We start from the raw sequence: 23,650 nt of genomic DNA, 5'->3' as shown, positions 1-23,650 counted from the left end.
CAGCGAAGATATACGCCATCTGGTGGTTCTTTCTAAGTCAACTACTCATAAAGTCACAAACAGCTATTTATCTTTAAAAAGTCCTGGCAGAATATATGTAAGTGTGCGACTGACATATCTGACTTACAGGTTCAGTCAGAAGGGCTCATTGAAGAAAAGCCTTTTGTTTATTATTAGGCCTAATGCTGCTATTGATTATTCCAATTTCGATTATTCCAATTGTTATTGGGGGGGGGCTAAATACATGTGGGCAACACGCACATCCAACGCGTAGAATAGCCTACTTTATGAAATAGGCTATGCGTCTGAGCATCTCATCAGCACCAGAGTGCGGGACCAACGCGCCTTCTCCAAGCGGAGGGACTCAGCGGTGACGTCTGATACTGAACACTTCCGCCCAGAGGATGCTAGACTGACAACGATAACCAGACTGGGATATGGTATAGCCTATATTTTTGTGTTGTGGATGTCCTGAAATTCTGTTAATTTTAACAGCAGGACGCCGGTTCGAATCGCAGACTGTTGCGAACTACAGAAACCAGTTACTGCGCGAGCAACAATAGAAAATACGCACGGTACGAATAATGCCATTATAACCGATGTTTACTATGTTGGCCTATGAAAATGAAAATGTGGTGTTGTTTTGTAGTCGACAAATGAATCTACGTTCGTTGGAAATAGCCTACAGCTGGTAAAAGACTGTGAAAGGGCCGGTGAAAAGGCCGACATAATTCCTACATATAATTGCCTTGGTTTCCCAATATGCGAACAAACAAGAGTAGCCTCATTTCCGTTTCCCTCATGCAATATAATTTCTGTATTTATTAACAACTGTGAGTATAACACGTAGCCTATTTTAGGTTTGCATGCATAGACTAGTCTACGTCTTTGTTCTTCTTTTTTTTTACTATAGGGCCTAACCGATGATAGGACTGTTATTTTTGCTGTTTTCTAGCCTAGCCGTCATTGTCTCATTTACACTTGTCATATTATTCTACTCATTACTTATTGCAAGTCAATCTATAATAAGCGCCATGCAATGTATCAATAAAGCAGACCGTTGTCCTCAGTTGTCTTCAAATAGATTACCAATTTACTTCATGTTTACCTCAAAGGTTTAGGTTCTTGTATTTCAAGTAGCCTATTCTTTTCCATTTGTTTATGTTCACTGTAAGGTTGAGCAGCTGCATTCATATGGTTGGGTGCAGCATGCAGTTTAAGCAGTCTGTTTTTATGCTCCCATTCACATTGGTGTTCATAGCCAGCTTCATGCCTTTTATTATCTCTCCAAACCATTTTGGAGATCTTTATACATGTTCATACAATTTCATTGCTACTGTTACATTCTCTCAATATGTCGGTGTGTGTCTGTGACCCATATTCAGTCAAGCACATGCATCAATTGATCCATTATATATGATGTCTAAACATCACCATCATGGATTTTTTTCCATGAGAAATCCTGAAGACCCACATCAGTCATACTTTTTTGAATACAGAGATCTCTTTTCTTGCCGTGGTCGAAGATGTCAGAAAAAAGTGACCTGAAAGCTGAGCTTGAGCGCAAAAAGCAGCGCCTTGCTCAGATCCGAGAGGAGAAAAAAAGGAAGGAGGAGGAGAGGAAAAAGAAGGAGGTAAGGATCCAACATCTCTTTACTTGCCATGCTCAAAAAAAACTTTGCCCTTTGAGTCTGAGTGAATGTGATTCATGCTCTGTTTTCAAACACATATGTCCATGGCGCCGTTTTCAGTCAGAGGCTCAGCAGAAGGCAGAGAGCGTGTCTGAGGATTCGGATTTGGACCGCAAGCGGAGAGAGACAGAAGCCCTGCTGCAGAGCATTGGGATCTCACCAGAGCCCCCATTAGGTATCATAGAAAATACCCATCCTCTCTCAGCACAAAACTGTCACCATAACAACACTGCCTCTTACTCCCTAACAATCCCATTTACTCCAAAAGCCAAGCCTGCTTTTCATCCTTGAGACGCTAGATGTTTTCAAGGTATGATCTAAAGAGCAGTTAGTTTCAGTTCTGTTCAGACTAATGACTGTAGAAACAAGCTTTCATAGTCACTGGTCAAATCCAATTGCTTGTAGTGTGATATTATTGTGATTTATGGATATGGCCAAGAATGATATCACTCTATGGGCTTTGATTTTGAAAAATATAACTGACTTGTGCTTTGATTACACCTTACTTCTGCATATCACACAAACAGAGTGAAACAGTGATTTACACATAAACAACCTAGCACAGACTCTCTTCATCTGAAGATCTTTATTTGAGTATGCATTTATTTTTGTTGCTCTCTATAAACAAGCCTTGCATAGGTGGTTCTCTTTTGAAGGAGCTGAAATAAGTGATATTATTTGTTTTAATTTGTATTCAGTATTAAATGGCCACCCTCAGTTAAATACAGCATCCTGTGCAAAACTAGGTTAAAACCATATTTATACCATTTCTATCATATCCAAGCTAGAATACTGCATCAGCGTTGTTCACATTTATGCTTTTCTGAAAACCCTCTCTGTGTCTAGAATCGAGCGACAATCCATACCTCTAATAATGCGTAATCATCATCATCCATCACCACTGATTGATATTCATTGATATGCATAATCATACTGTAAATGTTTGATGGTTGGCTGCATGGGCTGTATAGCTAATTTTCCTTCACTTTTCTCTATCAGTGTCTTATTGTTGAATAGTAACAATGGCGAGAGCAGAGCCTGTTATTTTATTTTATTTTTTTTAAAAGGGGTGTTTAGAGTTTTGAATGGGTGCCATTGTAATGTGCATTGCATCTGCAATGATGTTGCACTTTAACTTGAACTCTGTGGCAAAGCCAAATCCTGGATGAAATGACTGATATCCCCCCCTCCCCCTCCCCCACCATTACCTCCTATTAGAACAAACAACAGCACACATTACTTGGAATTGGATTTTACATTGATAAGTATAAGGACATCTTTTAAAACAACTTTGAAAATTCGCTTGACAATTTCTTCTCTTCTTTTTCTTTTTGGATCCTTTCTTTCTCTCTCTCTTTTTTTTGCAAACCACCATTTCAATCCATCCTGATGATTTGGACTTCCCTCTCTCTCTCTCTCTCTCTCTCTCTCTCTCTTTCTCTCTCTCTTTTTCTCTCTCTCTCTCTCTTTGGTTTGGCCGTGTCTGTCACTGCTGTCCCTCAGTGCAGCCACTGCAGCTTTTAACATGGGATACCTGTTATTTTCATTATTTAGTCCCAACCCCTATGTCTCCCTCTTCGCAATCAGTGAGCACGCCCAGCGAGGCCGGCAGCCAGGAGTCAGTGAATGGAGGGACTATGGGAAGGTATGGAATATGGAATGTGGAATGTGGAATGATCTGAACGGAGCACAGTCATGCATGAGTGAATGTATCTTGCACTTTTTTTTTTGTTTGATTCATTTCATAGGGTGGACATTTTTCATTGAGGTGAAAGATTTTGCTGGAAATGTGGAGCATGTGAATAATACCAATGCAGTGATCATTCTTAATTTACTTGTACTCCAATTTATGTAGAGATACCATGCTCAAAAGAACAAGAAACATGAATATTTTTTTTTCTTTAAAAAATAAAAAATAAACAAAGATACTTTGTTCTTGATACCTTGAAGTGTATCTCCTCTTGAAGCACTGCCTTGCAAATAGCTGATGTTTTCCTTTCCTTCACACCTCTTAATGTGGACTCAGATATAGGTAAGGACAAGTCGATGTTAGTGAACTTGTGTATGGCTGAGCTCTAGATGTGAACTCTGATCCCATGCATCAGCAGCATCTGTGCAGTTGCGTCATTGGCTGTTTTTCTCCCCACCAAAACCATCTCCCCTGCCAGCTGTGGACGTAGTGTCGAAAACGCTGTCTGATTTCACACCTTGCATGGAATGGAGTTGTTACCTCATTAGCAGGTTGTGTACAGCTAATTTTATATTTTCCTTTCCAAATATGACACCCTCTGCTCCTTCAGAACCCTACAATGGGATACTGACCCCTCTGTTCTTCAGTTACTAGACGACTCTGATGTTGGGTATGTCAATAAGCATATGAGTTGGAGTGGAATTAATCAATTCACTGATATCCATTGTGTACTGTGTCTTGTTTTGTACTGGAGTCACATGGTGTTCCTTTGTTCTTCTTTCTCCATGTTAGTCGCAAGGTCCACAGACTTGGTGCCTCCAAAATAACTCAAGTGGACATACTGCCCAAGGAGCTTGTGACATACTGCAAGGAGACCCAGACGCCTCTGGCAGCTCATCAGTCAGAAGGTACCCTAATACTGGGTCACAACAAACCTGTTGGCATGTTACACGTCTACAGTATAACAACTAGGCATATATGAAAATGATTAACTCTAACTTAGACTCTTATGACTTGGATTAAAGTGCAGTTCATTTATTTGATGGTGCTTGAGTGGTATAGGACTGGTACAAAAGCATAACTGTCTCCTACAACATGGCTGTTTCCTAGCCACAGAGGAGGAGGAGGATGAAGAGATCCCAGTGCCTAAGCCCGAGACTGAGACTGACCTGCTGGATAATGAGGACAATCAGGAGCCCACAGAGGGTAGGAGCGCAAAATGGCTGCTGCTGCTCAGTGAGAAATCACAAGGCACTACAAGAGGATGCATCAGAGGATATAGTTCTGTTTAAGTGTATGCACCAAAATCATCGAAAAAAAAGTCTATCTGATGAGGACTATTTTTTTGCATTAGATAGCATTAGATAATATAACTAAGTGCATATGTTTTGAAAGAGTGGTGGTTAAATGATTCTGGATATCCAAGCACATTTTTCTCAAATGTCAGATAGACCGGCTAACCTTGGGGTGACAAAATATCATATTGGCTTATACCACCAAATCATAACTTTGCATGATTGCCTTTTACTTTGTCTGTATTATATGTGTGTGTGTGTGTGTGTGGTGCTGGTGTGTTGGGACATACTGTATGTTGTTAAGTTCACCCAAGAGAGCTGACCGAGGAGGAGAGGCAGCAGATCACTCACTCAGAGGACTTCCTCATGTTTTTCGACCGGACCATCCGGGTGATGGAACGTGCCTTAGCCGAGGATTCAGACATTTTCTTTGACTACAGCGGACGTGATATGGAAGACAGAGACGGGTCAGAACCTTTCTGTGTTTTTGCTGACCGTACTGATACAATCACTAATTCACAATGTGCTTTTATTAGCAACGGTTTCACCCATTTTACCATTGCTTCCCCCAGGGATACGCAGGCCGGATCCAATTTGTCTTTCAATCGATTGTTCTATGACGACCACTGGTCCAAACATCGAGTCGTGACATGCTTGGATTGGTCCCCTCAGGTAGAGAGGGATTTATAGATTATTGGTATTGAATTGCTGTTGTGGTAGGTACATGGAATAACTCATGCCATTAACTCACATTAATGTTTTCCCCTTAGTTCTCTGAGCTGATGGTGACATCTTACAATAGCAATGAAGATGCTCCACACGAACCAGATGGGGTTGTGCTTGTGTGGAACATGAAGTTTAAGAAGACAACACCTGAATATATATTCCACTGTCAAGTAAGAAACTTTATTTTAGTCATAAATATAACCAATACTTAGTGGTGCTCATTTTAGATAATAGCATTTAAGAGACATAAATTCAATGTTAAATAACAGTGAATACTGTTTAATCCTGCCAGTGGTTATTTGAAAGAGTGACAAAGCCTGGTATTAGCAGTAAGCAGTAAAAATGCTATTATCTGTTTATTTACTCTCATTACATACTCAGCATGGGCTGAACCAAAAATAAACACACCATGGAGACTGACCTGAATGTTCTTTTGTACAAACATCAACTCAATTAAATTACCAAGCATCTAAACAATAGGCAACAATGTTGGGCTCTAAAACGAGCCATGCTGAGCATCCAATTTGTGCATTTAACCCTGTTATGCAATTAAAGCTGCCTAAGCCCCTTTTCTTTGTCCCTCTCTTGATCTCTTTGACCCATCCACCACCACCACCACCCTTCTCACAAATTTGGCCTATTTTGATTCCCCATAGTCCTCGGTGATGTCTGTGGGATTTGCTCAGTTTCACCCCAACCTAGTGGTGGGAGGAACGTACTCGGGGCAGATTGTGTTGTGGGATAACCGCAGCCACCGCCGGACCCCTGTGCAGAGGACCCCTCTATCATCGGCTGCGCACACAGTAAGTATGGGTTCGTCTCTTTGCCTCTCCCCATCAGGACCTGCCCATAAAGATGATGCTAGATGATTGTAACAATGTGATTATATTTATTTTGGAAATGAAACAGATAATGCTCTCTTACTGGACTCTCATGTGACTTCAGACAGCTTAGAAAGCCTTCCAAACAACACAAGTCAAGGGGTGGTTTTAAATCATATTCCTTTCAAGTAAATGGGGGAAAAGTGATCCTTCCTAAACTCATTTATACCATAATTTCCCAACTTAGCCGCGGTTTATACATTGATTTTGCAACATTTCTTCAGCTCTGAGGTTAATACAAGGGGCAGTTAATATGGTATTAATATATATATATTTTTTAACTTGCATAAAACACTGTCCTGCGGCTTATACACAATGCGGCTAGTACACGGGAAATTACTGTATTTAATGTGAATTTGCTTTGCAGAAGTACTCAATACAGACACATGCTGACAATGCATGTATTCCTCTCAACAGCACCCTGTATACTGTGTGAATGTGGTTGGTACTCAGAATGCCAACAACTTGATAACAGTATCCACAGATGGAAAGATGTGTTCCTGGAGTTTGGACATGCTCTCGCAACCTATGGTGAGAAATGTCATCTAGTGTTTTAGCTGAATTCAAAAGGATCTTTAAAACAGTGCATCAAATACAGTATATTTTTGGGATTGAAGATTGGAGGACATTGCCGTTGATCTATTTTTGTGAACAGGAGAGTATGGAGCTGGTGTATAATAAGTCCAAACCTGTGGCAGTCACAGGAATGGCATTCCCTGCTGGTGACGTGAACAATTTTGTGGTGGGCAGCGAGGAGGGGACCGTGTACACGGCGTCCCGCCATGGAAGGTAAGTGAAGAAGCATTCCGAAGGTGTTTGACCTTACTCCCTGAGATTTATTCCAGGATGGCATGACAAGCTAAGTCAGGTGTGCATCTGCTTGGCATATGTCTAGAGGGAAAGTCTAAGACGTATTACAACTCTGTGATGCAACATTTGGTTAAAAGCTGTAAGCTAATATTGATCTGAGGCACAAACTGTACTGTGTAACTACAGATAGTGTAGTTACACAGTACAAACGAAGTACAAATGAATTCAGATGCAAAACCCTCTAAATCTGTGTGACCACTTTTCTTTTAAATGAATGTTTTTGTTATCAGGCTCCTATAGGCTTTTGCTTACAAATCGATATTTCAGACCAGGAAAATTGGCCTGGTATTTAGCAGGTTTTGAAGTAAAAATATTTGATTAACGTATACTAGGTGTGGAGAGCATTACTCATTATCGTTATCTCAGTTTTGATGGAGGTGGCGTTTAGAGGCTTTTGCATCTGAATTCTTCTTTGCATCTTGCACTGAAATGGAAATACATACACTGAACACTGTACAGTAACTGTGTGACAAAATTTGTTTTTGTCCCTTTCAGTAAGGCTGGCATCGGGGAAATGTTTGAAGGACACCAAGGCCCAGTTACTGGCATCAGTTGCCATAATGCTGTGGGCCCAATCGATTTCTCCCATCTTTTCACCACCTCCTCATTTGACTGGACCGTGAAACTGTGGAGTACTAAGGTATGATCCCTCACACACTTCACGCACAACAATGGTGCCCATTCAGCAAACATTCACTTAAAGGAGAATTCCGGCGATATTTCACATAGGTCTCTGTTTCTCAAGTATTGTCGGCACAAAAAAAAACAAATAATCGGTTCTACCTAGCTCGAGTTGCTGCAGCCAACAGCTAGAGCTGCCAGGCAGCTACAGTGCTACACTCCGGGGGCATGAACATGGGGGCTCATGAACAAGCCCCCAGAATATAGCACTGTAGCTCTAGCTGTTGGCTGCAGCAACTCGAGCTAAGTAGCCGAAACCGCCGTTTTCAGGGTTTTTTTCCGTACCAACAGTTCTCGGTGACCTTGAAGAACAGAGATCTATGTGAAAAATCGCTGGAATTCTCCTTTAAGACTTGAGGAACCCAGTATGTGTACACAAATGATTTGCAAACACAACTTGTCCTTACAGCATAACAAGCCACTCTACTCCTTTGAGGACAATGCAGACTATGTCTACGATGTGATGTGGTCACCTGTCCATCCAGCACTGTTCGCGTCTGTGGATGGAATGAGTCGATTGGACCTGTGGAACCTGAATAATGACACAGAGGTAGGCGCTCTCATAGATAGTGCAGCGCTCAGTGTTGCACATCAACCAGCGGGCATGATCTAATCTTTAATCTCGGCTTCATAGGGTAGACCATTTGGTAAGGAACCGGGAAGGCAGAAATGGTACTGCACAAAGGGGGAATTAAGACCACAGCAGAAGGCCATTCACTTATGTTCTTTTAATGCATGTATTTGCTGTGTTTTGCATTACTGTTAGAGTTGGGACACAAACAGGAAACATGGACAGTCCAAGCAGGAAATCCACCCAGACTTTAGTCGCAGGGAGCCCACCCACCCAAGAGCCAAGGGCTCCCAAAGGCATATTGTTTACCAGATCTAACAACATAGTAGGAATTCATAAATTCCTTAAAGGTGCCATGTGTAAGAATTGAGGTATAAATATCCAACAAATGAGCTACACGCATCAAAAGAATGAGAAGAAATAAGGGCATGATGTCATAAAAAAAAATGACAAGGTATAGTACTGCAAATATCAACCTGAATTAGCATGCTAAATTACTAGCCACAGCCCGACAGGTGTCATAATACCAGTTTCAGCCATGGGAGGCGGTATGCGGGCAACATAACCGCCAGCCAAACTGCAATACACGTCTCTCGGTTGTTACTCTAGGGTAGACCAACTCACTCTCTGGAGGTATACTGCCCCCATCTTTTATGGAACGTGGAGTATGAATTGATTTTTTGGCGGACATTACACATGGCACCTTTAATCAACAGACTGTCTTAACCCTTAAAGGGTTCATTGAAGGCTCTGAATTCAACATAGAATTTTAGAACCTTGAATTGTTGCGGAATGGAATCTTATGTTAGAATGTAACCCACACCTTTAATGTCATTGTGTACATAGTTCTGTGTAAAAACTACAAAATGACCAAACAGATGCTGTTGGGTCTGTGCCCTGCCATTCTCAGTTACAGTGTGCACCAGACCTTTGCCAAAGTCAAACATCTCACATGAGCCTCCCAGGACTGTCGTAAAAAAGTGCATGAGCTATCATATAAAATATTGATTTTATATTTCTCTTTGCTATCAGTAATCTGGTCTTTCCCAAGTCTCCAGAAGCATCAACAATAGGATGTATCTGTATCCAAAAGAAGCAAAGCAGCACACTTTTCAATTATTGATAGCCTATTTTTTATTAATAACTTAAACTGAATCACCCTGATCTTTTAGTTTTTTGCAAGATCTATAAGATGTCTCTATAAGATGTCTCTCAGAAGGCATGTGTGTGTGTTTGCATGTGTGTGTGTGTGTGTGTGTGTGTGTGTGTGTGTGTGTGTGTGTGTGTGTGTGTGTGTGTGTGTGTGTGTGTGTGTGTGTGCGTGTGTGTGTGTGTGTGTGACAGAGAGAGTGAGAGAGAAAGCGACAGAGAGAGCCAACAATCAGTTGATCAGCTCCATTTCCCTTGCAGGTGCCCACAGCCAGTGTGAGCGTGGAAGGTGCCTGTGCCCTGAACCGAGTGAGATGGGCATCAGGAGGCAGGGAGGTGGCAGTGGGAGACTCAGAGGGTCGCGTCTGGATCTATGATGTAGGAGAGGTAATAGCTGCAATCAAATCAAAACACCACCACATCAGTCGCTGACCAATGACATTTAGGATTCACTTAGTAGATTTGCTCACTGATCACTGCGTGTCATATGTACCGTGAGTGACACGAGAAATACCCAGAACCTAAACTAGATAATCAGTTGATTGCACCATAAGCACACAATTCAGTGCCTATGTTTTTTTTTTTACTCTATTCATTTGTTCTCAGCAACTAGCAGTTCCACACTCTGAGGATTGGAGCCGCTTTGCTCGCACGCTGGTGGAGATCCGTGCCAACCAAGGAGATGGTGAAGAGGAGGGTGCCATGGAGATGGCAGCTTAAGAACAGTTCATCCACATGCCGATTTCAAATCAGACATTTCAGATGCCAGATTTATCGGCTGACTCAGACACACACCCAAGCTTGGCTGTGATCACACCTCATTTTTCAGCTCATTCAGTGGGTCTATTTATACCATAAGTGTCAATGGCAATAATTCCTCTTTCTAGCAGCTCTGGATAATTCTTAGAAGTGTGTGAGTATAATATTCAAGTGTAAGGCTTGCAGTGATAAAGAAATTGGAGTGAGCCTTGTTTGTTTGCCAAAATCAAAATGTTTGGCCCATAAATATCTTGTATGCCTTTTATGACTGTGCTGTTTATGTGTAGAATGCAACAGGCAGAAAACAAATGCTGACCAATAGATGTGTGGGCTTATTCGTTCATGATGAAATTCCTGTTGCTTCAAAACTATTGTATTTATCTTGTTTACCAAATAAAATACCAAGCCTCTTTGAGTTGCTTTGTTCTCCTTTAGAATAAATAAACCAAATAAAATAACCCAGGGTAGCCTAGGCCTATATTTGCCCATGTAGGCCTATAGCCTACCTTACCCTGTCACTTTTTTATTGAAATTGTTTGCTATATATAATTATTTATAATTGCTGACATAAATACTTGCCTTAAAAAATGTAACTGTTTCATTATATATATATATATATATATATATATATATATATATATATCCGTATATATATATATAGGCTAATGGGTATACATTGATGTGACAAATACGTCTTTCGTTGTTGGGTCCACGCGGACGCAAGCGACTGCACGTAGCAGGCGGGGCTCTGTTACCATGACAATTACGTCAATATTAGTGTCGGGTAACTAAAGGTCAAACTAAAGACAAGAGAGACGGAAGGAAACTGACACAGAATGGCGGAGGAACCAGATATTTGGCAGTAAAAACCCGTAGGAAATAACAGTAGTTAGTCTTGACTTTATTGCTCTTTCTCTTGACTTGAAGTGGTTTGATTGAACTGTCAAGGATGAAGCAATGCAATGAGGTACTGGTGTTGGAAAGGACACTGTGGTTATAGTTTAGCCGAACATCGTAGGTTATGTGCTGTTATGCTAGCTAATAGGCTAAAATAAACTAGCCCGCTGGACTGGACTTTGAGTTAGTATTGTCTTTGGAAGATCAGATATCCTAGCGGCACTGTTTTGCAGCAGTGCACGTATAGTTTGTAATAATTGGTGTGTGCACGTTGACATTTCAAATTGCTTTAGAAAATGAGGTCGATGGTCTTGCGACCTTGCCTGCTCGCAGCCAAGTTAGAGTAACGTAGCTAACGTTAATGCCAACATTTCATTGCCTTGCTGGATCGAGAAGAGGCAAGTTTCTTTGACCCGTGGCATTGAGGATACTGTTACCGATACATTTATGCAGAGTTCAGTAGCTACTAAGATCTACATTGATTAGTTCTATGTGTTGAAAGTGTTTTGCATTTATGTATGTTAGCCACGGTCACGAGAGATAAAACGAGAATTTTGAGAACCAGTTGTTGCGATCAGTGCGAGTTTACATTCTGCAGTTTCTGAACTAAAATTATTGGAGGGCATTAGTGAATGCATCGGCTAAAAATCGAAATCAAGGACGGGGACGTGGGCTAATTAATTTACCTATCGTAGGTCATGCTAGAACCTTATGGCTAGAGCACATTGTGTGAATGACTTAAGATGAAGATGAATAGTGTATGGTTAATAGAAGGCAGTAAGTTCTTAGACTAAAACAGGATTTGTGTAGCAGTTGTGTCAGACCTTGTTGGTTGTCCAAATGGACTAATACAGAAGTGCTAATGAGTACTATCCGGAGAGTGTTCTTTTAACAAACAGCTCATAGATTAAGCTTGACACAGGCGCAAGGTATTAGGTCATTGCATATGGCTAATGATGGGGAAATATGAGATAATGTACAGACCATGTTTATTTGGAAGTGTTAAAAATGTAAGCTTTGACCGCTAAATAAGTTAAGATGTTGCATGCAGAAGGTGCATGTTGTTGTATATTCAGGGTATTTAAAGTGATCGTTCACTGTAAGGTGTAGTCATTACTGAACGCGATTCAGCATTATTGACTCAATGATGACAGCACCCCAAGATGTAATGCACCCAGATAACCTTGTGCTTGGTGTCCTTCTGAGGGCTGGTCGTCTGTTGCTGTAAACATCCCCGACTGGAAGCTGTGCCAAAACATCTGAGCTTTCAGTTGGATGTTTGCTGCCACAGGCCGCCTTGTACGTCTTTGTCCCAAGAATGTAAATGTGCGTGCTTTTTGTGTTTGAGCATGTTTTCTCGTTTCATGGAGAATGTGGATTGTGCTCGGTGTATTAGACACAAGCATGATTTCACCTTTGTCTTTTTTTTTTATTAATGTGTTACTACTCTCACGTCTAATGTTGTTGTGGTACTGATCTGTATGTGTGTGCTTTTCTGTTTGTATTGCAACCTTCCAAGTGTAGTTACTGTAAACATCCTACACTCAGCTGTCATCACACAGGGCTGGGAGGAGGGTGTTTACTTTGACTGGTTGGAGAGTCCCAGCCGAAGGAGTCTGTCAGTCATTATGTGACTGAAGTGTCAAAGAGCATCGCTTAAAGTTGTGTGCATCTTTTGTGATTATTGCCATCTTCTCGATGTAATAGCCTTGCTTGTTAAGGAAAATAAACAGTTGTATTTAAAACTCATTGGCCCCTTATGTCTTTCAGAAATCTTAATGAAATTCAAAAGTACAGTATGACATTGAAAACTAAGCGTGTTCTATGTGTAAAAAAACATTGTTGTATCACATTAGGTTGGTCTTTTCCCAGCCGTGATGAAAGGACTCCAAGCAAGGGTGTCCGAGAAATCACTATAACAATTATGTCAGTTGGTTTAAAATGTTCTTTTATAACGCATATATTCTTTCTCGTGCAATATTTAAAGTTTTAGATAATTGGGTTTATATTGATGATGACAGTAAACCATGAAGCTACAAGTCATTTCCTCCAGGGACAGTTTCACCTTGTGAATGTGTAGTAATTATACCTCCAAACGGAGGATGGCGCACCCCACAAGCTACTACGACAACATTCGCATCCGCCATAGCGAAGTAGAGTTCATCCGCCATGTATAAGATCGCAGATTCGACAGAAAACATGGGCAAAATAATTCAAATTAAGCCATATATTGTTTTTAAGACTTAAAAACAAAACTGACTCATCAATATTTAACGTTTGGATTTTTGAATGTGTTTGGAAATAATGAGTATCTCTAGTCAAGGTAAGAAGAATTTTAACATTATTTACAACGTAACAAACAAGCTAGCTGACCGGTTACTATGTTGAAAGGTAAAAGTAGCTGTGGGAAGAGGTAATTGAAGTTAGATGAGGCATGATTAAATATTCAAGTAATTTTGGACAAATTTGTGAAATTGTAGCGTGTACAATACACTCAAATCTAATGTCCAGGTAGTCTAAATGAATGCATGGATTGGGAAGGTGCAGTCAGAAGGTGAAATGTGTTTCACGAAACTGGTCTTAAGTTTCCCAGAGCAAGCAACTGATTCTCGAAAATATTCTGTATTTTCGATGTGATGTTTCGCTACAGTCAAGTAAAGGGCAGGCTTTTATAAGCCTCTATCACGATAGGTATGGCGATATGGTAAGTGGAATTATTGCTGTGACCGATATGTTCCGTTCTATATTTTGTTGTCACAAGGAACATATTTAGTCTATGTGCCCTTACCTGATGAGGAGACATTAAATTGTAGCACATTCCATCCCCCCCTAGGTGGCACATCAATATTCATGTGCAAAGTCTGCAACTTGTTTTCGCCAAGTAGGACAGACCTCCTCTTCCATGTATCTGAAGTCCATAACTCTGAGGGAATTAATCCAGATGATATCATTATACCCCTCAAACCTTTAACCACACAATCCACAGAAACATCCACAGGTGAGTGAATGTCAGATTATATGACATGACATCATAGTTGATATCAGATTATGTCAGGACTTTTGCAAAACAAATGTAATGTGTATTAGGTCTACATATATCAATACATTATCAAAATCACACTTTATGTTGAGCAATTTCTTATTCACACTGAATTGGCACACTGAAGAAGGCACATGCCGAAACGCGTATGTGCAAATAAAAGAGTATTTATATATAGTGCGGCCTCTCTCCTACTCAATTTCTTATTCAGAAATGGAATGTTTTTTAGATGGCCCCATCAAGAGGAAAAGAGGAAGGCCCAAGGGCTCCACCAGAAAGGTCGGTACAAGTGATGGGATGTTGGATTCAGCCAGCAGTGCCAAAAGCAGACCAATGGGAAAGCAGGAGGCTTCATTGGCAGAGGTTACAGTGCAAATAATGGAAGATGAACCTGAGCTCAGCACATCACTGGAATGCAAGAAGTGCAATCGCAAGTTCAGCAACAAACGCCAAATCACTAAGCACATTTGCTTCGTTACACTGAAAGAGGAAAATGAAAATGGTATTGGTCTCTGAATTTTTATTTGATTACCTGTAAACGTATCCAGCATTTCTTTGTACATGATGAACTCCAAACTTTGCAGCAAACTATCCCATATGTGCTTGTGTCACTGTCCACAGACGCTGCCAGCTCAGATGTGGTTGCTGATTCAGAAGCGTCTGCAGAGGACAGGATGGATGACGAAGAGGGCCAGTTCCGAACTCCAAAGCGGGCACGAACTCAGAACTCAGTCCCTGCAAAAGAGTCTGAGTCTGCAGCCGGACCAGTAAACCCCATCGTCAGTGTGGTCCTGGCAGCTCATGAGGCCATTCCTGGTAAGGATGTCAAGAGTCTTCTCTGGATAAACATGAGTATTCTGTTGGGGGAGCATAGCCTAAAACTTATCATGATTCAAAAGTTTTAGGTAAATTCAGTCCTCGTAGAGATTGTGTTTTTGCATTTTCACATACTGAGCATTAGTAAAAGCAGACAAATCCTTGTGGCATGCTGTTGCCACATAAGGTGCAGTAAAGACTTGTATGGTGTTCTGGTGTGACAACCCTCACCACAGTTAAGACTGTTCTCTGACTGCCATACTAATGAACTTGGCTCTCTGCCATTGCGGTCTACAACCCCAAATCAGAAAAAGATGGGACATTGTGTAAAATGTGAATAAAATCAGAATGTAATAATGTGCAAATCTCTTAAGCTCATATTTAGTTGCAAAAATACACAGACAACATATCAACTGTTGAAAATGACAAATTTGACTATTTCATGGAAAATACATGTTAATTTAGAATTTGATACCAGCAACATGTTTAAAATAAAGTTGGGACTGGGGTAACAAAATGCTGGAAAAGTTGTGTAATGATAAAGAAAACAAAAGGAGGAATGTTTCACAACTAATTAAGGGAACTGGCAACACAATTGGGTATGAAAAAGAGCATCCCAGAGAGGCAGGGTCTCTTAGAAATAAAAAATGTAGGGGTATTCATCACTCTGTGTAAAACTGTGTGCACAAATGATGAAACAATGTAATTGAATGCTTCTTAACAGGAAATTGTGAAGTATTTGGGGAGGTCATCATCTACAGGACATAATATTATTAAAACATTTAGAGAATCAAGAGAAATCACATTGGATGTCCGTGGTCTTTTGGACCTCAGATGGCACTGCATCAAAACCAGACCTGTTTCCAGACCTGTCATGGGCTCAGGAAAACCTTTGATAACCATTGTCTTTGTGCACAGTTTGATACTCAGTTCAAAAACTGCAGCCAAAATTGTAACAGCCAAAATTGTATTGAGATATGATACAGAAAATACCACTGTCTTATCTGGGCCTGAGCTTGTTTAAAATAGACTGAGGTAAAATGGAAAAAGGTCCTGTGGTTAGACCAATAAAAATGTGCTATTCTTTTTGGAAATCATGGACTCATCTCGGCTAAAGAGGAGAGGGCCTATCCAAGCATCCAACCTTTCCAACTTGTTTTCGTCCTCAATTTGAACCCCAACATCTATGACAGTGTGGAGGTGCATTTGTGCCTACAGCATGGGCATCTTGTACATCTGGCAAGGCACAATCAATTCGGAATGAAGTATACAGGTTACATATACATACACAACATATAATGCAATCCAGGCAACGTCTTTTCCAGGGAAGACCTTGAATATTTCAGGAAAACAATGCCAAAATGAATTCTGCACATATTTAAACAGTATCTCCAAAGAGGAAGAGTCCAGGTCCAGGCTAAAATGGTCTGTCTGCAGTCCAGACCTGTCAAATTAGATGCATCATGAAATGAAAAACATGATTAAGAATACCTCATACTGTTGAACAACTGAAATCCTATATCGGGTAGGAATGTTCCTAAACATTTAGAGAATTTTGTTAAATGAAGAGGTGAAGCAGCACAGTGGTAAACATTCCCTGTCCCAACTTTTTTGGAAAAATGTTGCTGACATGAAATTCAAAATTATCATATATTTTCCATGAAATAGTCATTTCATATGTTGTCTATGTCCTTTTTGCTGCTAAATATGGGTATATTGTATATTATTACATTCTGTTTTTATTTGCATTTTACACAACCTTCCAAACTTCTGATTTGGAGTTGTATAAGCCAGATAGGGTGACTTATCTTTCAATGTACAGGTGCTACAAAGATAGTGCCTATTGAGGCCTCCCCTGCAGACATCATTCCATCTGCAGATATAGACCCCAGTTCCCAAGATCCAAGCCAAAAGAGAGGCTACCAAGAGTATGCTATACAGCAAGCTGCCTATGATGTACCACTGAAGTCAAACAGGTAAATACTGAAGAGACACATGTGGCTATTTCAATGGATCGCAATTGACAAAATACCTGCAATTCCTTTTTTATTGAATATGGACACTGTTGTTGATGATTCCCGTTATTAGATATACTGTTACTTTGTGGTGTTCCTCATTTTGTGATGTCACCCCTACAGAGTGGGACAAACTCAGCTCAAGATCTTCACGTGCGAGTACTGCAACAAGGTCTTCAAATTCAGGCACTCTCTGCAGGCCCACCTTCGAATCCACACCAATGAAAAGCCATTCAAGTGCCCGCAATGTGACTATGCAAGCGCCATCAAGGCCAACCTCAGCGTCCACTTGCGCAAGCACACCGGCGAGAAGTTCAGCTGTGAGCACTGCTCCTTCAGCTGCCTGAGTAAGGGTCACCTGAAGGTCCATGTCGAAAGGGTGCACCAGAAGATCAAGCGGCATTGCCGCTTCTGCAAAAAGAAGTACTCCGACATAAAAAATCTCCTGAAACACATACGTGAGACTCACGATATGGCCGACAGGAAAGTGAAAGAAATCTATGATGAGACTCGCCTTCAGACAAGAGAGGGCAAGAGGCAGCTCCTCTACGACTGTACGGTCTGTGAACGCAAATTCAAGAACGAGCTGGACCGGGACCGCCACATGATGATCCACGGCACCAAGAGGCCCTTCGGTTGTGAACTCTGTGACCACGGCTCCACCAAGCTCCAGGCTCTACAGGCCCACATTCGCAAGCACCCGTTCATCTACGTCTGTGCCATCTGCCTACAGAAGTTCGTCAGCTCGTTGCGCCTCAAGGCACATCTCCAGGAGGCGCACGCCGACATGGAGGAGTCCTTGGGATTCACCGACTCCATCCACAACAGCTTCTGTCTCCTGAAGCCCGGCGATGACATCCATCGAGAGGTGCTGAAGCAAGACGAGCTGCAGATTACAGAGGAGCTGTCCCTTCTCAACGCACACGATGAGGCTCTCATTTCCCATTTGGCCAATGTAGAGGAACAGGGGGAACAGGCTCAGAGCTCTGAGGGGTTAACTACAGCAGAAGAGCTTCTGGTGCAGCAAACACAGGTCGCTCTCGTCTCCCCAGATGGAAGTGTAATAAACTCAGATGGAGCCATCATAAACTCTTGTGTCGTCCAGGAAACCAAGGTGGTCACAGCGCAGTCTCAGGCTGAGACCTCTGCTCTCCAAGTGGTCTCTAATCAGAGGGAGAATGTGAAGTGGGGTCCAAATGAGGAAATGACATCATTCAGGCAAATCATAGATCAAATGCAAAAGAAACAATTGACCATGGAATTATTTGAGAGAATCAGGAAGCTGTATGGTGATATGGAGTGTGAATACTGTGGTATGTAACTGTCTGTTTAAGTGAATACTTGATTTAATAATACTTTAATGTAAGGCTGTGCAATTAATCACATTAATCGTCCATTAAGACTTTCAGCAATTATGAAAACAACATAATCTGAATATAATATTTTGCTCTATTCCGTTTTGCAACAACTCTATATTATAATAATATATAAAAAATATAAAAATCCAGCACACCCCTTTGCTTTACAGTGGTAGCTGTATACAGTATACATTATCATATTTTCATATTACAGTATTTTTATTTGAATATGTATTATATTTCAAATTCAGTTGAATTCATGTTTTTTAAGTTTAGGAAATGGATGATGTTTCCAAAATCATTGAGCGATCGAGCTGCCCTACTTTGATATTGTTTCAGGCTTCAAGGCTGTGAATAGCTGTCAAAACATCAACATTATTTATAAACTTCCATATATTTATGTGTTCCTCTTTAGGAAAGTGAAAGGTCATAAGTGTAGTGAATCATCAGACCATTGTTAATATTGACGTCCCTGTGGGCCATAACACAAGGTGTTGAGATGTTGTTGAATCTATCCATGCATATTAGAAACATGAATGAATGGATTTCTTTGAATACCATTGGCTGCAACAAGCATATCTAACAAATGCCTGAAATGTTTACTCAAGACCTGTTATCTTTAGACACGCAGTATTTTTAAGCTTCTTTCTTACTTCTTTCTCAACAGGTAGGCTGTATTGGTACCAGGTACACTTTAACACGCATGTGCGAACACACACACGAGAACATCTACATTACTGTACCCAGTGCAGTTACTCTTCCATCACTAAGAATTGCCTGAAGCGTCATATCATTCAGAAACACAGCACTATCCTACTGAAGTGCCCAGAGGAGGGATGTCCATATGCCACACCTGACAAGTACAAGCTGCAGGCCCATCATAAAACTCATGCAGACAAGGTGAGTCAAAGAGCTGAGTTAAGACCCCTTTTTTGTTGTTGGATTTCCGTTGTTTAATTTAATGTTGATTTACAGATTCTACATTTCATTGTTTTTCAGATATGTCACAATAAGTTCACAGTATTCCTTTTGATTCCCTTAGTTGCATAGACACAATAAAATAGTATGGTAAAGTTTAGTTCCTGATTTCAAACTGGTAACAAGTAAAGCACATTAATCTTCCCATGCAAAACAAGTTAAGAGGAAATGTTTGTTTATAATGGCTTGCAGTAATGCAAGAATTCTGCACAAGACCATGATTAGTTTCATCACTAAGGTTGACCATCACTGGAAAGTGATTCAGGTGGCAATCATTTGATCTGTTGATCAGGGGTCAACCCGAGTCTGGAGAACTGGGGATGTGTGTGCCTAATGGTGCCCAATTGGATGTAATTAGTGCTCACCATTCTCAGTTATTTCCACTCCACACTTCTGCATACTAAGTCTTGCTTGTGGTTCTAAGTATTGTGCTCTATATTGTATTTTCTTCTTAGGACAAAAGACTTGTGGCATGTCCAGTTTGTGAAGATACAATTGTAGTGGATAGAATGAAGTTTCATCTCAAAACCCGCCATCCAGGTCAGAAAAGTATAATAATACTGATAAACAGTTTTTGGTACTTAAAAACAGTCTGTTTTTTCCAGGTAACATCTCATGTTTCTTATCTTATGCTTGCAGATGCACCTCTGGACTCAATATTTGAGTCTTTGGGTATTAGTGGGGAGACAAAAGGAAAGATTGGAAAGAAGGCCTCCAGATGTCCCTACTGTGACCGTTCCTTCAAGAGGAATGGAGCCGACCTGCAACAGCACATATGGGCCCATGAAGGTGAGGGGAGAGAGGGTTACTGACTGTGTGGTTCCCTCAGAAAACGACCAGTAGCCATGACCGATCATTCCAAATGTTCTACATTCCAAAAGTTCTGCTTTGACAGTATGGGGAAAAGAAAATAACATGTATTTTTTACTGTTTTAAGGTGATCAAATTCTGCCCACTGACTTTCTTACTGTAAAATGGCATCTTTGCTTTCTACAGGTATAAAACCCTTCAAATGCTCAATCTGTGACTATGCCTCGCGGAGCAAAAGCAACCTCAAGGCGCACATGAACCGGCACAACTCGGAGAAGACCCACCTTTGTGACCTGTGTGGGAAGAAGTTTAAGTCCAAGTGCAGTTTGAAGAGTCACAAGCTCATGCACACGGCTGATGGTGAGAAGGAACCCTTATAGGAGAAATCCGGCGATGTTTCATAGATCTATGTGAAAAAATCGCTGAAATTCTCCTTTTAACAACCTGTTAAAAAGTTGTAAAAGAAGCTTTTAGTATGTATAGTAAGTATACATCATTGATTGACTGGATTTACTGTTAGATGGCTGTCAACAATTAAAGTGCTTTTTTGAAAACTTTAAAGTGAACAGATGGTCTTTGTGGTCTTAAATTGTTTTTGTTTTTAAGTTGTCTGTGTTGTTTTTATGCAGGAAAACAGTTCAGATGCACAGAATGTGACTACACGGCAGCACAGAAACCTCAGCTACTACGGCACATGGAGCAGCATGCGTCTTTTAAGGTAATAACACCTGTTTGTCTGACGTAAACACACTGAAAGGCTTGCCATTTCAATCTAAGTGGTCATTGCGGGGGCTCCGATTTGTCGTAAATTCATAGCAATTCAAATGTAATTTATACTATGTGAATTTGCATTTTCATTGTTGGATAAATCATGTTGATTAATCTTTAAAATTATGTATTCATTCATAGCAGCCTGCATGTGTGTGTGATGAATTGGTTTTTTTTTTTGCTTTTTTATCATGCCCCCCCCCCCCTCTCCCATTTAGCCATTTCAGTGTGCACATTGCCATTACTCATGTAATATATCTGGCTCGTTGAAGAGACACTACCACAAGAAGCATCCCAATGAGGAGTACTGTAATGCAGGCTCTGGAACCACTACTGCAGACTCAGTGATAGAACAAGGTATGAGGTTCCCCTTTTTCAAGGATTCAAGGACTTTGTTTGTCACATACATAGAGATACTGTTGTTAAACATGTAGTAAAGGGACATTCAGCTGCTCAACTTTCCTGTGCATAGGTGTCCTGAGGGATCACCAACTATTTATAAGGATAAAGAAAGATTTAGAAAGAATTGAATAAATGTACATTTAAATGTATTCATTTGGCGGACGCATTTGTCCAAAGCGACTTACAGCAATGGAATAATATTCAGGCTATTAACATTTAAGCATTTTAGATTTAAGCTACAGAGCTGCACTACAGCAATATAGCAGAATAAAAATGAAGCTATTAACATTGAAGCATTTTAACATGTAAACTTTTAAACTACAGGGCTACAGCTACAGCGTTAGATTGAGATAAATAGATTGAGAGAAGGTGGTAAAAAGTGTGTTTTGTGTGTGTAAGTGCAGTATGGCAAGTCCATGTAATGTAGTTTCAAGAGTTTTATGTGTGTTCAGAATGCGGATGGCTTGAGGAAAGAAACACCCTATGTTATTATTGTGTATACTACTAGACTTCAGTGTCTTTTAATCTTCTCACTGAGAAACATCCACTTCCTCGCTCAGGAGGCTCCAAATGTCCCGTGTGCAACTATGTGTACGGGACCAAGTGGGAGATGAACAGGCACCTGAAGAACAAACACGGCCTCAAGGTGGTGGAGAACGATGGCCTGGGGCTGGGCCAGTGGGAGGTGAGGGGTCATGCTGTTCAACATGTCTAGTTTGGTTATGAGAAATGTCTGCATCAGTGGACAGCCACATAAAAGCACACCGTCATAGAGTTGACTTGGGAACACGTGTGGATTATTATTAGTATTATTTCACTTATTCCAGCTCTTCTCACTGTTTTTCTGTATCTACATTGGTCTTTAAATATACCCATGAATATTTCATGGATATTTTCCCTTTAACTATTTGAATATGTGATATCGCTAGCTTTCTAGTCGGCTACTAAAAACAGGCAGCCTGAGATGCAGTAAACCTTGAGTAGGTATTTGTTTGTGTGTGTGTGTGTGTGTGTGTGTGTTATAGGTGGTAGAGTCATTGGAGGAGCAGTCCACTCAGTTCCTTCACATCACAGAGACTGATGACTCTCAGGGAACTGAGGAAGCTGTGACAACCCTGCAGGACTTACATTTTGCCACACAAAATGGTGAGCAATATGGCGGACCAGAGCAAAACAGCCCATACTCTTTCTGAATCAGAATAATGTCAGAGGATTTCCCTGAGCCAGGTAATAATGTCACCAACTTCTCTCACATCGGTGTTGCGTGTGCCACAGGTGACGAACTGGACCCTGCAGCTGTGAACATTCTGCAGCAGATCATTGGACTTGGGTCTGAGAACACCGATGGCACCGTGGCTTCCGTTGTCGCCATGGCACCAGGAACAGTCACTGTTGTGGAACAGGTAAGCACTCTGCCGCAACAGATCATCATAGCTATGCGCTCACAAAGTAACATGCTGCAGTTCTCAATATTTCTCCGCCGACACAAATCTCTGGTTGACCAGCTGGTAATGTGTAGCTGTCTCTGAGCGCAAAGTGCTTTACATGTATGGGTATTTTGTGACTTAATGCATCTCTTCAGAGTTTCCTCAGTGTGCTAATTCTACAAAGCTTCTCTTCTCTTGTGACCTGAATAGGTGGCTGAGGAGGAGCAGCAATCCGACCACACCATGATAATCCAGGATGCTCTGCAGCAAGGCTCTGTGGAGATGGGGGAAGAGCACCACCTAGTGGTGTCCTCGGACGACATGGAGGGCATTAAGACCGTGACCGTATACACTCAGGGAGAAGACACATCTCAGTACATTGTTTATGTACAGACTGATGAACAGATGACAGAGGCTTTGTGAAGGACACTTTGTATATGAGGGATATGTTGTCATCTGACTGCTATTATTACCAACAAGTTTCCCATTTGTCTATGCTCAGCCCTACAATCCTACAAGGCTCTTGATGTACCGGTCAAGTGCTCTTTCTGAGCCTCAACATATCACCTTTAATTTAACTAATTTATTGTAATTTATAGTGAAATGTGTTAAGTGTATATATTAAATGTTGGGACAGCCTCCATACATTGTATCTTATAGATGTTCAGGATAATCTGTACTGCACCAGCCAAAAAATTACATTCATTATGTGAAGCAAAAATAACTCTGCAAATGTTTTCATAGCATATTTTAAATATGCATCCTGTGTATTGGCCTTTGTTGATAACACAGAGCCTTTTGTAAATAAACTCCAACGGTATGTCAA

General features: G+C 40.9%; 2 protein-coding genes across 11 annotated transcripts; both read left to right on the top strand.

Moving 5' to 3' along the window:
• The first annotated feature begins 322 nt into the window (after window positions 1-322).
• dync1i1 (dynein, cytoplasmic 1, intermediate chain 1) lies at window positions 323-10,728 on the top strand. 7 transcript variants are annotated; one of them, XM_042108270.1, is made up of 18 exons: window positions 323-575; window positions 1,500-1,634; window positions 1,752-1,866; window positions 3,279-3,336; window positions 3,718-3,723; window positions 3,992-4,051; window positions 4,174-4,289; window positions 4,492-4,587; window positions 4,981-5,143; window positions 5,249-5,348; window positions 5,447-5,572; window positions 6,059-6,205; window positions 6,701-6,814; window positions 6,939-7,072; window positions 7,649-7,793; window positions 8,244-8,384; window positions 9,816-9,941; window positions 10,161-10,728. In XM_042108270.1, the coding sequence occupies exons 2-18, from the start codon at window positions 1,527-1,529 to the stop codon at window positions 10,272-10,274; spliced, it is 1,869 nt and encodes a 622-aa protein (XP_041964204.1). In that variant the 5' UTR covers window positions 323-575; window positions 1,500-1,526; the 3' UTR covers window positions 10,275-10,728. The 7 variants fall into 7 exon arrangements, with proteins under 7 accessions (XP_041964204.1, XP_041964202.1, XP_041964200.1 ...); XM_042108268.1 differs by having other exon boundaries at window positions 3,246-3,336; XM_042108266.1 differs by having other exon boundaries at window positions 3,195-3,336.
• A 415-nt stretch (window positions 10,729-11,143) lies between these two features.
• LOC121720904 (zinc finger protein ZFAT-like) lies at window positions 11,144-23,640 on the top strand. 4 transcript variants are annotated; one of them, XM_042107378.1, is made up of 16 exons: window positions 11,144-13,533; window positions 14,044-14,208; window positions 14,462-14,752; window positions 14,872-15,066; window positions 16,889-17,042; window positions 17,205-18,394; window positions 19,107-19,339; window positions 19,873-19,957; window positions 20,057-20,206; window positions 20,414-20,587; window positions 20,857-20,945; window positions 21,223-21,352; window positions 21,958-22,082; window positions 22,423-22,543; window positions 22,673-22,800; window positions 23,035-23,640. In XM_042107378.1, exons 1-16 carry the CDS (start codon window positions 13,500-13,502, stop codon window positions 23,245-23,247), a joined length of 3,477 nt encoding a protein of 1,158 aa, XP_041963312.1. In that variant the 5' UTR covers window positions 11,144-13,499; the 3' UTR covers window positions 23,248-23,640. The 4 variants fall into 4 exon arrangements, with proteins under 4 accessions (XP_041963312.1, XP_041963311.1, XP_041963313.1 ...); XM_042107377.1 differs by having other exon boundaries at window positions 11,145-13,533; window positions 21,214-21,352; window positions 23,035-23,639; XM_042107379.1 differs by having other exon boundaries at window positions 11,145-13,533; window positions 14,480-14,752; window positions 21,214-21,352; window positions 23,035-23,638.
• The last annotated feature ends 10 nt before the right edge of the window (window positions 23,641-23,650 follow it).

The sequence above is a fragment of the Alosa sapidissima genome, chromosome 10, assembly GCF_018492685.1.
Source record: "Alosa sapidissima isolate fAloSap1 chromosome 10, fAloSap1.pri, whole genome shotgun sequence".
Taxonomy (NCBI): Eukaryota; Metazoa; Chordata; class Actinopteri; order Clupeiformes; family Clupeidae; genus Alosa; species Alosa sapidissima.
The sequence above is the reverse complement of the archived record's forward strand: the minus strand, read 5'-3'. Positions and strand labels throughout refer to the sequence as shown.

Coding starts and splice junctions, on each gene's coding strand:
- dync1i1 (XM_042108266.1), top strand. CDS start 1,527: ATGTCAGAAAAAAGTGACCTGAAAGCTGAGCTTGAGCGCAAAAAGCAG. Junction 6,815..6,938: donor ACATGCTCTCGCAACCTATG/GTGAGAAATGTC, acceptor TTTTGTGAACAG/GAGAGTATGGAGCTGGTGTA. Junction 7,794..8,243: donor TGAAACTGTGGAGTACTAAG/GTATGATCCCTC, acceptor TTGTCCTTACAG/CATAACAAGCCACTCTACTC.
- LOC121720904 (XM_042107377.1), top strand. CDS start 13,500: ATGTGTTTGGAAATAATGAGTATCTCTAGTCAAG. Junction 18,395..19,106: donor TATGGAGTGTGAATACTGTG/GTATGTAACTGT, acceptor CTTTCTCAACAG/GTAGGCTGTATTGGTACCAG. Junction 22,544..22,672: donor ACATTTTGCCACACAAAATG/GTGAGCAATATG, acceptor CGTGTGCCACAG/GTGACGAACTGGACCCTGCA.